Source organism: Thunnus albacares, chromosome 4, assembly GCF_914725855.1.
Source record: "Thunnus albacares chromosome 4, fThuAlb1.1, whole genome shotgun sequence".
Lineage (NCBI taxonomy): Eukaryota > Metazoa > Chordata > Actinopteri > Scombriformes > Scombridae > Thunnus > Thunnus albacares.
The window spans coordinates 24,394,422-24,407,861 of NC_058109.1; the positions used below are offsets into that span (position 1 = coordinate 24,394,422).

Genomic DNA, 13,440 nt, shown 5'->3' on the forward strand with positions numbered 1-13,440 from the left:
TGTGGACGTTATCTCTGCAGCAGGTCCTGGAGGGCTTTTGAAGGCAAAATGAATGCAGCAAAATCCAGAGATATCTTGTAGAGAAACCTGTTGTGCAAGAGGACTGGGACTTCAGAGATGATTTATTTTCCATCAAGACAACAATCCCAAACATAAAGTCAAAACAACAACAGCTAAATCAGAGACCTCAATCTAATGCAGTTCGTGGCAGGCTGACAGTCCCCTTGTGCCTTGATAGAGCTTGAGTAGTTTTGCAAAGAGCAAGGAAAAAATGCAGCGTCAGATCTGCAAAGCTGATACTGATCTATGCCACTACTGCCTCTGTTAAATACAGATTTAATGGGTGTGAATACTTATTCAGCTATTTCAGATTGATTTGGGGAGATTTTTCTCGTCTTCATGTTCTAGTGTCAAGAAATCATAAACATCGACCGTGATTAAAGGTTATAAAACAAAACCTTAAAAAAATCCAAAGGGACTGGGGTAAATACTTTTTATAGGCACTGTATGTCACTTGAAACCTGACATTTGTTATATAAAGACAACATACACAGACATTGTGTGATGAACATTTTACTCAAAATTACATTGCATCCCTTCCCAAAACATTTTCTTCTTTCAATAATAAAAAATAAGGTGGCATTACTAAACTTAGAATAACAGCATGTAATGAAGATGGCATAAGAAGCACCATCACTATTTGGCATTGCATTTAAATCTTCAGGCAAGTCAGATACAGTTATGCAATGTTCATAATGTTGAGATATGCCTCTTTTTTAGGTTATTACTCTTCTCTCTGTGACACTACAATTGTAATAAAAAATCTTAAGTAACCTACAGGCCAATTTGTAACAATCTGTGACATTAAAAACATTGTTATCCAAATAAGATGCACTGAGTTGGAATAAGTACAGTATACACCTGTGCAAAAATGTGTATTTCAAACATGAAAAAAATTAAGAGATGCCCAACAGAACTGTTAAGAAAAGAGATGCCCCCCCCTTTCCAAAAAAAAGAGAGTAAAATATAGTGTACACATAAACTACTTTATATATTAGCTTTGTTTATCTCCCCCTCCACCGTTGAAAGAAGACGGCATAGCTGGGAGCAAGCAGAATTGATTATTTTCAATTTGATCACACATAATCTCTGGCAAATCTTTATTGGTCATATTTTTTTCCAAATATATACAGCTAGGCTAATTTTAGGTTGTATACAGGTATAATGCAAAATGTTACACCTTTCACACACTGCCCTTCCATATTCTGCATCCTTCAGTATAAACAATTACAGGGTGTGGATGGAGACAACAAACAGTATTACCCAACAACAGAATGATACCATGTGACCCATCAGGCTCTCTCCTCTGTAGTAACTGTGGAGTAGATTCAGGATGCTCTTCATGTCTTCATGACTGTAGTGTAGTGCACACACATTAAGGGAGGAGTTATGTACCCAGTCACCAGAAGGGGGCAGCACTGGCTTGTCTTTCACATAGGTCCACAGGGCAATGGGGCTTCATCAGTCACATAATCCAAGAGGTGTCCCTTGACAAGGATTATGACACAACCACTGAGATGAGTCCATCCCCAGCCCGCACCCATCCAGTCCTTTCATTCCGGTCTAATTCTATCATTTCAAGAAGACCACGTAGAAAGCCATGACCAGGCAGGAAGCCGCCACGGCAATGTGGAGCCGCGTCCCAATCACTGCAGCTGAGGAGAGAGATGAAGGATAAAGAGGATGAGTGAAGAAATATACAGGTGAGTGTTGATATGCAAATCAATAAAACCCAAAAAGCCTAAAGATGTGCAGTGCAGGCTGTAAATATTTGGACAGTGACACACTTTGTCGTTTTGGCTCTGGACTGCAGCTCATTGGATTTGTCTGAGATTAAAGTTATGACTGACATTTAAGTGTGTTTATGAGTGTTCACATTCATACTGGGGGTGCAGTGTGCAGAACTAGTTGCCCATTTGAAACATATTCCCCCCAATTTTAGAACAGTGTAGCAGAACAATGAATACACCTTATTAATAAAACAACTGCAAAAGATTTCCAACCAAACAATAAATATAATACTTTTTATTACGTTATTAAAGTTTTATATTAAAGTATGTCAAATCACTTTTGGTCACCAAAAAACAAATAATGATAATCCAATTGTGAAACAGTCTGTTTTTGGCTAATCCAGTGACTTAAATACCTGAAATATCACAGTACTGCAACAAATTGATGCTAAATTCTTGTAATTCCAATTATTACCAGAAAACAGCATTGCCTGTAAAGTCCTGATACAATCAGATATATTAAAGAGATAGCTACTTTGGTATAGATGGTATAGTAATTATCTCACTGTATATACTGTCATATCACCCACCTTACTCATAGTTTACTCAAAGGTTCAATTAAAATCCATTGTGCTGGTGTATCAGCTGCAGATGATATACTGCAGCTAATGTTAGAGAAATATAAAATGGTGAATGACTATTTGACTGACTGATTTGGATTCTTTCAGACAAGTCTAACATCGTCACGCTTTAAGATTTCATATTCTTAGGACACAACCTATTCAAGACTGAGTTTGTGGCATTCCCACATTCATTTTGTGTATTAATCACAGATGTGTCTTGAATCTGAATATTATTAATGTGTGATGTGCTGTACCTACCTTTATAGAAGACTCCCCACACTCCTTTCTTCTCCGACAGCAGCCAGCTGTTGAGGCGAGGCACCTTTTTGAGGTACGCACACGTGCAGATGAACAGCAGTCCAAACACCAGGATGCCATCGAAAGAGTACACTACGAAGGAAGGGGAGGATGGTATCACACAGTCTGACTAACTGGACTTATTCAGAGAGTCCAGTTCATTACAAAATAAAACCTGTTGGCTGCATTAAATTAGACAGAACAAAGAAAAACTGCATAGAATAATCTTGACCATTGGAAAAAAAAAAGGTAAAAGTTTAAAATCACTGGTCTATGCCAAGGCTACACAGCATCAACAAATCTAACTTAGCGCAGCCAGTGATTTAAAGAAAAAATCCATCCTGATATTAATCTAATATCCAAAAATACAAAAACTATGAGGCAAGAGAGTAAGTTCTGTTTCAATGAACAATGAAGTATCTGTTCATGAACCTGTCACCTAAAAGGCATCTTCAACTAATGTTCTGATCCTGACGTCCAGCTTTGGGAGACAGATATTTATTTCTACTACTGCTGCTTTGTGTCTGATATTGTGAATACTATTTTAAGTAGTTAAAACACCACAATGATAATTCTGGGTTAAGGTGGATTTTTCCTTTAACCAATATGTGCAATCTGTGTTGTTGATAATGATGAAGTTGCAGTATCATAAGAAGTAAGTAATAATTTTCCTTTGGTGTACCTCCATCAGCAGTTAACGCCAGTTTCATGCTGATTCAAGAGATTTTTCTAGCCTTGTTCGTGTGTTATTGTGGTGTAATTAACTATGTGGCATTTTTAGCATTAGCCACCGATTTCCTAGTCGAAGCTAGTTAGCCAGTTACATTGTAGCCTGACAAAAATGCAATGTCATCAGCATTAACGGGTTTGAATTCACAATTTCACTAAGGACTGCCAGACGTGCATTAAATTTGTAACTTTTTGACAGTTATAAAATGAGTAAAAGGTTAGTTCAGGTGCTAACAGACTGACTGTTTTCAGGGCCACGTCTACAGCTAACCTCACGTTAGCTTCCACGTTAGCCTTCCGTCCAATAAGTAACTTACAAGACACTTCTTAGCTAGTTTCAGAATACAGTAAACCTACCATTTGTCATATTTGCAGTTTGCACTTTGAAGATGTTATATGACTGTTTCTTCCTTTAGGTTAGCAGTCCATCATGTATTATAAAGTGGAGATGTAATGCAGTCTACTTCGCAGTCATTCGGCTGACATTTCCGGTTTCACTGGCTTACTGACTTCTTTTATGGTTTTGTGTTTGTTGTTATCCATCTAGCTTTACTGCCATCTACAGGAATTTATGATTTACAGCTCCATGTACCCGTCCTTGAAATTTTAATTTATCTATAAAATCAGTTTACTCATACATAATTAAATGGAACCCTAACCCCTTGATCCCATCCATTTGTCATACCTCATTTGTCAAACATAACTAATAATGTTTTTAGAAGAAATAAGCTGCTATGATAGTTGTTTCTTACAGTTGTTTATTCTTGGGCTCCCCAGAGGGGTGAAAAATGAGGGTTAAAGCTGAAGCATCTGATACTTTTATGTTATGCACTCTTCTCATAAAATTACTTTACTATTGAAACTTAGGACAACCATCTCTGTGTGAGTCACTGTACAGCATTTCGTTTTTTGCTGGGAACCATCTCATAAAATATTTTGCATACAACATAACCAAGGTGTCAAAAATGAGACATGTTTAGGGAAGGTGAAACTGAATTATTCTTAATAGACCTTGTATAACAGAGCATGCCTGTATATTATATTTCTCCAAGTAATTCATGAAAAAGCTCATCATATAAGTGAGGAAAGTGAAAAATTGTTACAGTGTCGGGAAAATGTATCACCAACAAATGGACAGGCCTGGTAATATACACACATACAAATTTGGGGCACTTAGGTCTTTCATGGCATACAACAACATTTCTTACAGGATGTGGCCAGCATGCTGCTCTTTACCTTAAAGTAACATCAGGCACCTACAGCAGGTGGAACACAAAAACAGGATTAGCAAACTGGTGAAAAAGGCTGGCTCTGCAGTTGCTCTGAACCTGGACACACCTTAGGCTGCAGCAGAGGGAAGGATGAGGATTAAACTGGGCTTCCACCAACACTACAATGAGCTGACACCATTATACAGCCAGCTCATATCCTGAGGTGCACTGTGGAGCAATTTGCACTGACAATAATTAGCCTCTCTGCAGTGCTTTCTGTTGAAACAGCCCCAGCTTCAGCACGTCAGGGGGGTGCCGAGCATGGCGCCTGCACTGTTTGTGCGGAGCTTTAACCATGAAAACTTCTTCGTGTCATTTTGCTATTTTTTTTCCAGACCAAGCTGTAAAGCATTCACTTATACAGTTTATTGTATGTTTTAATAAATATATCTGTATATTAGTATATCTATAACAACATACAGTGAACAATAATATTACAACATTGAATCAAGGGCAAGTAAAGTTTATTTATATAACACATTTCATATACAAAGAAATTAAAAGTACTCAGATATTGTGTCTTTTTTTAAACATTGATCAACCAAAAAAAAAAAAAAACACCTCTAATGTCAAAGAAAAATCTAGATGTAGATTAATAACAGATACTTGTTTACTCCCTTTGAGAGGACACACCTAAATCCCCCCTGCTGCAGCCACTTAATTAGTTAAATGGATATCACCTGTGTGTGGTCAAGGGGTCAGTTGATTGTAGAATAAACACAATTGAATCTGGCAGGAACTTTTACTAGGTTAGTATTATAGCAAATCACCATGTTGACGAAAGGACACCCTGTGAAAAGGTTATTGAAAAGCACAAGCCAAGTGATAGAGACTAGAAAATATCCAAGTCTGAACATCCCATTGAGCCCATTTAAATCAATCACTAAGAAATGAAAAGTGTATGGCACAGATATAAATCTGCTTAGAGATGGCTGTCTTCAAAAATGCACATTTGAGTTAATGTTGCACCACAATAAAACATGAAAACTTCCACGGGATACTTCTCATACACAACCAATACATTCTACAACTATCATATATGTGTTAACTGTGAGTTTACTTAAGTGTACTTTTTTCATATGTCCATATATCACATATATACAGAGTGTTAACAATTGATCATTTTCACTTGCAGTCAAAGCTCTTTCTACTGCTGTTATTTACCATACCTTCTAATGACACTTGTTCTTTGTTTTTAGTTAATCAAGCAGTTCTATTTAATATTGTAGCAGGGCTGTCAGTTGCTACTGCTACACTGATTTCTCCACTGGGTCAAGAAAATTTAATTTTGCCCTCTGTTTTGATTTAACAGATGTAGTTTCAGGGAGTTTTCTATATATTTAAAATGTAAGGCAGTAGGTCAGTAAAGTGTAATTCTGATACTGCAGAAAAATCCCAAACTTTTCACTCTTTTACACAGTAGCTTTGCATTTGTCCATACTGAAAATATTATTGCTAACAGAATTCATACAATGTGCTCAATAAAATAGTATTCCCACAGATTCAACATGAAAGTAGATTGTCTTTTGGATCCACAAAGTAGTGATGAAAAAGCCATATTAGTATTTCATGTTGCATTACTCTAATCTTTACATTATCCTAATCCGTCCGTATGCTGTTGCTGCCTCAGAGACAACAGAAGTATCTCTCCTGAAGGGAATAAGGATGGAACAACGGGACGTAAGAAAGTTAATAAGATTTGATGACAGGACAGCGTGGCGCACCTGTTCAGATCAGCCTCACTGTAGCTGCAGCTTGCTGAGCGCTGTGAGTACAACACAGAGCTTCTGTTGCTTCACAGACTTTAGCACGTCTTTCTTTTCAACAATGCGCCTCTACCAGAGCACACAGGTAAGATTGATTTGATCACTTTTATGCTGTTAGGTGGGGAAATGCTGATATTCAAATATGATGTATTTTCATTAATAGTGATTGAATTTAATTTGTATTTGTATAATCACAAACAGAGTTTGGTTTGAGTTGCCTGTGCCTCTGTTTGGACAAGTGATGTTTGTTATGGGCTCAGGTTGTCAAAGAATGGAAGAACATTAGGAATTTAAACCATAATAAAGTTGGAAAAAAATATGATTAATAATATAATAATGATCAGAAACCATGCTGATGTTATTTTGCACAACTTGTTGCTTCTAACATGGATGTAGCTGAGAGAAACAGTCATTAAACTCATAGAAATCCTGGCTTGTGACCCTCTTTATATTTTTCAAAAGGAATTGACTCTCCGGTGTTCTGTTCTTCACTCAGGTATCACAAAAAATGGACCTTCGAAATAGAAGAGGTGAGTGGAAAACAAGTTCATGAATCTAAAGAAACAAATATTGACTTTAACAACCAATAACTCGTATGATAACAATACAACTAGTTTGAGCATAACAGTATAGTTTTTGGTGCTGACTGAAGCTATATCCATACTGCGTGTACAGAAGTGTGCTCTATATAAAAGTGAAACTGACACTATGTGACTCTATGTGCTGCACCTGTGTTTATGTGTGTCAGAGAGACATCACTGTTGGACGGTCCCGCCTCGCCAGGTGATTGAGAGTCAACAACAGGAGGGTGGTGACCTCATCAAGCCCCGGAGGCTGCGAAATCCTGTCCTGGCTTCTCCCCAACACAAAGCCCTTCACCAAGAGCTGCTCTTCTGCCACAGACGGTGAGAAGACACTGAGCTCCATACCTGCTACCTATGGTCAGGTCACATACTGTAACAGGTCTGCACGCTGTGCTGTGTACACACAAATGTAACACCAGTCAAGATGTATTCAGATGATTTTGTTTACCCGTATCTTAAGGTGGACTCTTTTTGTTAAGTTGTTTCTGCGTTCCCGTAGTTTCCTGCAGTGTCTGGGAGATAAGCAACATGCTTAGGTGGTGTTTAACACAGATCGAGTCAAAGGTATAACACCTAATTAGACATCACTGCTAATCTCTCAACAGGGGACTGTGCTCTCACTCTCTTGTGTCTGAGAAAGCAAAATAATATATACTGTATTGGAGAAGGAGGTTGCGTTTCAACAATGGGGTTCTCAGTGGAGTGCTAAACCCAAAAACCAGTTAGCTTGTTCCAAAAATATAAAAAAGGTAGCACATCTCAAATTTCCTCGTCAAGGAGGACAGAATACTAACATTTCACTTGTTTATTTGGCTCACATCACATTAAAGAAACACTTACGCTCTGAAGAATGCGCAAAACACTCTGAAGAAGGCTCTGTGTAATAATAATTAACAAGTGAAATGTTAGTATTCTGTCCTCCTTGACTAGAAAATTTGAGATTTGCACACCCTTTTTAAATATTTTTGGAATATGCCAAATGTATACTGTATGTCATTCAGTTTCATTAAGAAGCACTCCAGGGAAGTTTCATAGTATTTTTTGGTTAAACTGGTCCTTTAATTACACTGTAATGAAACTCTTCATCTCTAGGGATCCACCTTCTTATCAGTCTTTTTGTTGGTGTGTCCTCAGAGGTCTGCTGCCCAGAAAAAGGCCGGAGCTGCAGTGTGTGCTAGAAAACAAACGGAGAGAGCAGCACAAGCGCAGGGAGCTCGACCTCCTTCCTCCCTCCGACTTGGAAGTGAAGCTACGCAGGATACAGCACAGAATACAAGCTGTAAGTGGGCCTTGGGTTAAAACCACAAAACCTGGGCAATATTCCATTTACTTTTTAGGCATATGCGAGCCAGCATGCAGATACAGTTTAGTCTTGTTAAGGAATATATCCAAAAGTGTGCTGTATATAAAAGTGAAACTCTTGTCTGTCTTGCAGTATGAGCTGGAGGAGAAGAAGAGGAGTGAGAGTCTGCGGAACTTACCAGAGTTTGTCCGTGTGAGAGGAACCCTGAAGCATATCCAGACTTGTTTCTTATGATCACCAGTTCCTGTTCTTCATTTTTGATTGACAACCAAAGCCTTGACAGACACTGATTACTTTTTACATACTAAAAATTGTGATTTATAAAAGCTTTATATTTCAGATTGGAATATTCAAAATTCATGTACCATGTAAATTCAGATGGTGCTTTGGAGTTTTAAAATCCTCCTGTAACGTTCCACAATGTGAAATGTATTTCCTCTAAAATCTGAGTTTTGTAAAGACAACAACCTAAACGAGTGTATTTTTTACACTAGAAACCTTCCTAAATAGTCTGACTATAGAAAGTTAGGTTACTGTATTTTGTCGTATTATATAAAGATAATTTTGTCTTCTTGTCTATTTGATGCAATTCTGCCCTCTGTATAGCATGAAAAAGACTCTTGAAATAGTGTAAACAAAGTGAATATAGGCAACAAGAATACATTTAAAATTTTTAATAAAACATCCAGGGAGGCTGTACGTTAAAACAAACACTGAAACGTAAGACAAATCAGAATCTGCTAGTGACAACAGTGAGAAAATAGTCATGTCATCATTCACAAAAACTTAACAGCAGTCATAAAAATTACTTTTTTGCAGCATTCCTTAATTATTTAATCAGTACTCCAACATCATGTACCCGATAATCAAAGCTGCTGCACATATGTCAAAACTTTGGGACACAGCTACTGTCATCACAGGGTGAGTTTGAGTCAGAGAGTCCAACATCAGAAAAAAAACAATCACTGATGATTTATTAACTTCAAAATCATGTGTCTCGTTTAAAAAAAGTGACCAAGTGCCAGCTGGTAGTCTGTATCAAGTTTCTCAGTCTGAATCTGTGGTTTGCTGCAAACAGACACTCACAAATAACTTGAAATCTCTGCACAGTAAATGTACTGACCTCCGCTTTCAAGTGTGGCTGTTGCCTTGGAAAAGTAAATATCATCACAAACTCCCCACAAACAAGGAACAAGAAGGCCTGCTGCTGAATAAAACACATTCAACCATTTTCTCTTACACATTCTGTGCAACACATGAAACACCGTGTGTACCGTTGACCGTAAACAAAAGCTTTACATTTAAAAAGTGAACATTTCTTGTCCATTAATCCTGTGAATTATATGTCCCGACATGTTTTATAAATACAAATTCTACTCACAAGCAGCAACCACATCCACTGTAGCTCTATCCCAACCGAATACCAGTGTGTTGGGTTTGCTGCATAATAAATTAACAATAAATAAAATACAAAAAAAAAAGCTTTCACAAACAAAAGTAGACATCATGGCAGGGTAAGAATCTCCAGTCTGTGTTCGCCTGTACTATCTATTACACTGAAACAACCTTAAAACATATCTCATAGTGTTTGAACATATAAAGCAAGAGGTACAGCAGATGAAGCACAGACAGAGGAGAGAAGTAAGCCACCGATGTGGAAGGTTGGCAGGAAGGAGAGCACTGACATGATTGTGGGTCCAAATAACAAGGCCAAAGGAGCTCACAAGGACAAGGAGTTGGCTTCTGACTCGTATCTTGTGATTTGGGAGTTAAGGGATAATATTTCTCAGCCAAGTCTATGTTGTAACATTGCTTAAAAGTTGTGAAACACAGCATTAAAAGCTCTAGTAATGTTTAAAACTCCACATAACTTTTTCTTTTATTTTGTTTTTCTCCATTCAAACCACATTAGACCAGATGTGGCTGAAAAACCATTTGACTTGTCAAACCCTGACTAAATTGACATGGAGACTCTGAAGATTGTGTAAACCCAGTTTTAGATTTGTAAAAACACAGAAACTATTGTGTATAGTGGTTTTTCAGTTAGACCTGCTCTTACATAGTTTGAATGGAGAAAACAATGAAATTACCCTTTTTTTTCAGGTTTTTACAAATTTGAAACAGGATTCATAACATTGTGAAGTAACCATTTCGCAACTTTAAATGGTGTAACAACAGAACTGGCTGAGGAACATTGTCAGTTAACTTTCCCGAATGCAAACTTTAACTTTCCTGAAGCCAACTTCATCTTTGTGAAAAGGAGAAACATTAAGGAATGCCGTCCTTCCTTTGGCAGCACTGTGAGGGTGGCACACTCCAGTCATACACATAAGACAATCGCAGCTTGACTTCCTCCTTGCAGAGCCGGCCGTCACGCTGCAGAGTCTGGTGCTTTTCTAACATGTCCTCCAAGCTCTGCTTGTGTGTCACCAGGTACTTGTTGTTGCAACCACGTGATTTATACTCTGTGTCAAAGCGTGGGTCATGCGTCCGTCGAACATCCACTGGTGCCAGCCAGGCGCCCAACGACACATCCTCACTCTGCCAGGTCTTGAAGTAGCCCGCGTTAAGATGAACATAACGTACCAGGTCAGCCGAGAGGATGTAGCCACCGCCCAGCGCGTAGGGCAGGTAGTAGTCACAGAGCTCCCAAGAGCTCTCCCGCCACTTTCCAGCTGTTTTCACTCGCCCTCTCCCTGAGAAGAAGCCCCAGTACAACCGATTGGGTTCTTTCCCCTTCAGCTCCTCTTTCAGGAGGTCCAAGCGAGCAAATGTGTCATCATCTGCTTTGAGGACAAATTTGAACTCCACATTCTGGTCCAGCCAGGAGTACATGTGAAGCAGCTTGAGTGTTAAGTTCTCATAGGAATCTCGCAAGTCAGGCATTAAGAGCAGGTCCTTGTGCCGCCCTTGCTCTGTGTTAAGGTTCTGGAGGTCCTCGCTGGAAAGCCCTTGAGTTCCGACCACAAACATGGCCAGAACATCCGAGTCCCGCTTGGCCAGCCAGGTGCTGCGGATGATGCTCCTGCGCTCAGTGTACTTAGGTCCGGTCGTGATGAGGACCACGAGGAATGCTGACAAGTCTTTGGATGTGGAGGAGGGGTTATTCTGCTCTGGACGGGGTTGCAATACCATGGCATGGGGGGCTAAGCCTGGGGGATCTGCATGGCCCTGTTTCAGGGTTTCTGAGGTACATTTGGCCAAGAAGACAAGAACTACAGCAAAGCTGCACACAGTGCCAATGACCAGGGCTGTCTTATGGCGGCACACTAGACGTAACAAATTCATGGTGCTGAGCCTGAGGTAAAAAAAACAAAACACATACACAAAAGATTGTTAGTGTTAATGTAATTCAAAATATCAGGTGCCAGTAATATCAGCTATAGGCCTACATGTCCACAAACAGTACCAGAAAACTTGTATCAGGTTGCTGAAATGAACAAAGTATAATAATACTTCCACAAGTCCATTCAGTATTTTTTACCATGTGATTTAAAGGTATAATCAGTTTGACTTATAAATGACAAATGTGGAATGAAGGTACAGACAGTAGCCTAAGTACATTTGTACATTCTAGCCTGTTACTGTTGTGTTTACAGACATTACAGATGTGCAGTCTGTACATCTCATGTGTTGCAGTGTATGTATTATTAAATCTGTCAATCACTTTGGTGGTGAAAACTCGATTGTTGCGTTTTCAGTTTTTAGTGGGCCACCGTTTTTTTTTACATTTAAATCACAAATTTGGCTACTGAACTAGTCAGCTGCACTTCCATGTTTCTATGGACTTAGCATTTGAGCTGTACAATGTATACACGTGTTACAACAGTGTGATAAGTTGCAATGACATCAAGATGATTTGTTGGTTACCTTAGCTGACAGAAACGTGTCTGTTCCGTGAATGAACGAGGCAGAGCGATCCAGAGACAGCAATTTTGCAGAGCTAGCGTTCACGTTAGCTACCGAGATAAGACCCTCTGCGCACTTTGTAAGCTCGCTGCACTCAAAGTTAACACACACACGCTACTCATATTGGTCTAAATATGGAAGGGAAACCACTCCGTTTAGCGGCGTTGGTTATTCAGGTCACAATAAGCAGGTTTTATCGTGTGCTGCTGAGTGAGTTGAGCCGTCAGATACCGATGTGTTCATTTTTTTCCTCTCCTACAGTGAAGCTAGTCAGATTTATGTGGCCGTGACGAAGAGGAAACGGAAGTGAAGCCCCCCGAATTAAGAGAATGAGAAAAAATAACGTAAAATGAACACTTACATGGACACAGATTGTGTTTTCGTCCAATAAATGTGACTATTAGGAATATCCTACACAAATTGAAAGGAACTAACGGACATTTTTTTATTTACATGTAACGCCATATAACAGTAAAGAAGCGGTGACTTTGATATTAGTCTGAAAAGACATTTCAAAAGGCAGAAGGAAGAAGGAGGCGAGAGACATCCATGGCAGCAGCAGAAGACTCGCCTGCTGACCTGAGCATGCGCATTACTGACGCTAGTGCTGCAGCGTCAAGTCCGGGAGAGACAGCAGGGACACGACCGGACATCACACATTTTAACTTCAATATCTAGTTCAACATATATCTATGTATGTTTTTTGACGACTGTGACAGCCTGTGATATAGATGTTACGATCATACAGTATGTTCCACATAAGTGTTGCGATTGTGCTTTTCTTTTTTCCTACTCAGCACCAAAAGAAACAAGCATAAGTGGATCAATTAAGCATATTAATATACAGCATAGAATTAATTATTCAAGAAATGTACCAGTGTATGAGGATTTTTAAACAACACCATTAGTTCTTTTCCATACTGTTATGATTTTCAGTTTATATTTTGATTGTAGATATACATTTATAAACTTTCACTTGCCATTGCTCACAAACTGTTGACGCAAATATGGGGCAGCATCGGTATATTATTATGATACCGACATATATTTTATATTATTTAGTGTTTGTTTATTTGTTTTTCTTTCTTCTTATTCCCCCTTTTCAAGTGTTTTTTAATTGAATTCCTTAATCTTCCTTCTTGCTTCTTTCTTTTCTTTCTGTAATGAA

The 13,440-nt window shown here is 38.8% G+C and overlaps 3 protein-coding genes across 6 annotated transcripts; 1 reads left to right on the forward strand and 2 right to left on the reverse strand.

The window, feature by feature from the left end:
* Positions 1–479: 479 nt before the first annotated feature.
* Positions 480–3,950, reverse strand: tmem167b (transmembrane protein 167B). The gene is made up of 3 exons (XM_044349281.1): positions 3,797–3,950; positions 2,672–2,803; positions 480–1,715 (listed from the first exon to the last, which is right to left on the reverse strand). Exons 1-3 carry the CDS (start codon positions 3,804–3,806, stop codon positions 1,633–1,635), a joined length of 225 nt encoding a protein of 74 aa, XP_044205216.1. The 5' UTR covers positions 3,807–3,950; the 3' UTR covers positions 480–1,632.
* A 1,431-nt stretch (positions 3,951–5,381) lies between these two features.
* LOC122980869 (protein FAM107B-like) lies at positions 5,382–8,778 on the forward strand. Of its 3 annotated transcripts, none has more exons than XM_044349280.1 (6): positions 5,382–5,510; positions 6,341–6,477; positions 6,973–7,006; positions 7,225–7,381; positions 8,195–8,339; positions 8,496–8,778. In XM_044349280.1, the coding sequence occupies exons 2-6, from the start codon at positions 6,376–6,378 to the stop codon at positions 8,595–8,597; spliced, it is 540 nt and encodes a 179-aa protein (XP_044205215.1). In that variant the 5' UTR covers positions 5,382–5,510; positions 6,341–6,375; the 3' UTR covers positions 8,598–8,778. The 3 variants fall into 3 exon arrangements, with proteins under 3 accessions (XP_044205215.1, XP_044205212.1, XP_044205214.1); XM_044349277.1 differs by having other exon boundaries at positions 5,392–5,510; positions 6,341–6,561; XM_044349279.1 differs by having other exon boundaries at positions 5,402–5,459; positions 6,341–6,561.
* Positions 8,779–9,022: 244 nt separating this feature from the next.
* On the reverse strand, positions 9,023–12,846 carry b3galt6 (UDP-Gal:betaGal beta 1,3-galactosyltransferase polypeptide 6). Of its 2 annotated transcripts, none has more exons than XM_044349275.1 (2): positions 12,634–12,846; positions 9,023–11,661 (listed from the first exon to the last, which is right to left on the reverse strand). In XM_044349275.1, coding segments are annotated over exons 1-2 (1,032 nt in total). In that variant the 5' UTR covers positions 12,636–12,846; the 3' UTR covers positions 9,023–10,631. The 2 variants fall into 2 exon arrangements, with proteins under 2 accessions (XP_044205210.1, XP_044205211.1); XM_044349276.1 differs by lacking the exon at positions 12,634–12,846 and adding an exon at positions 12,234–12,613.
* Positions 12,847–13,440: the final 594 nt, after the last annotated feature.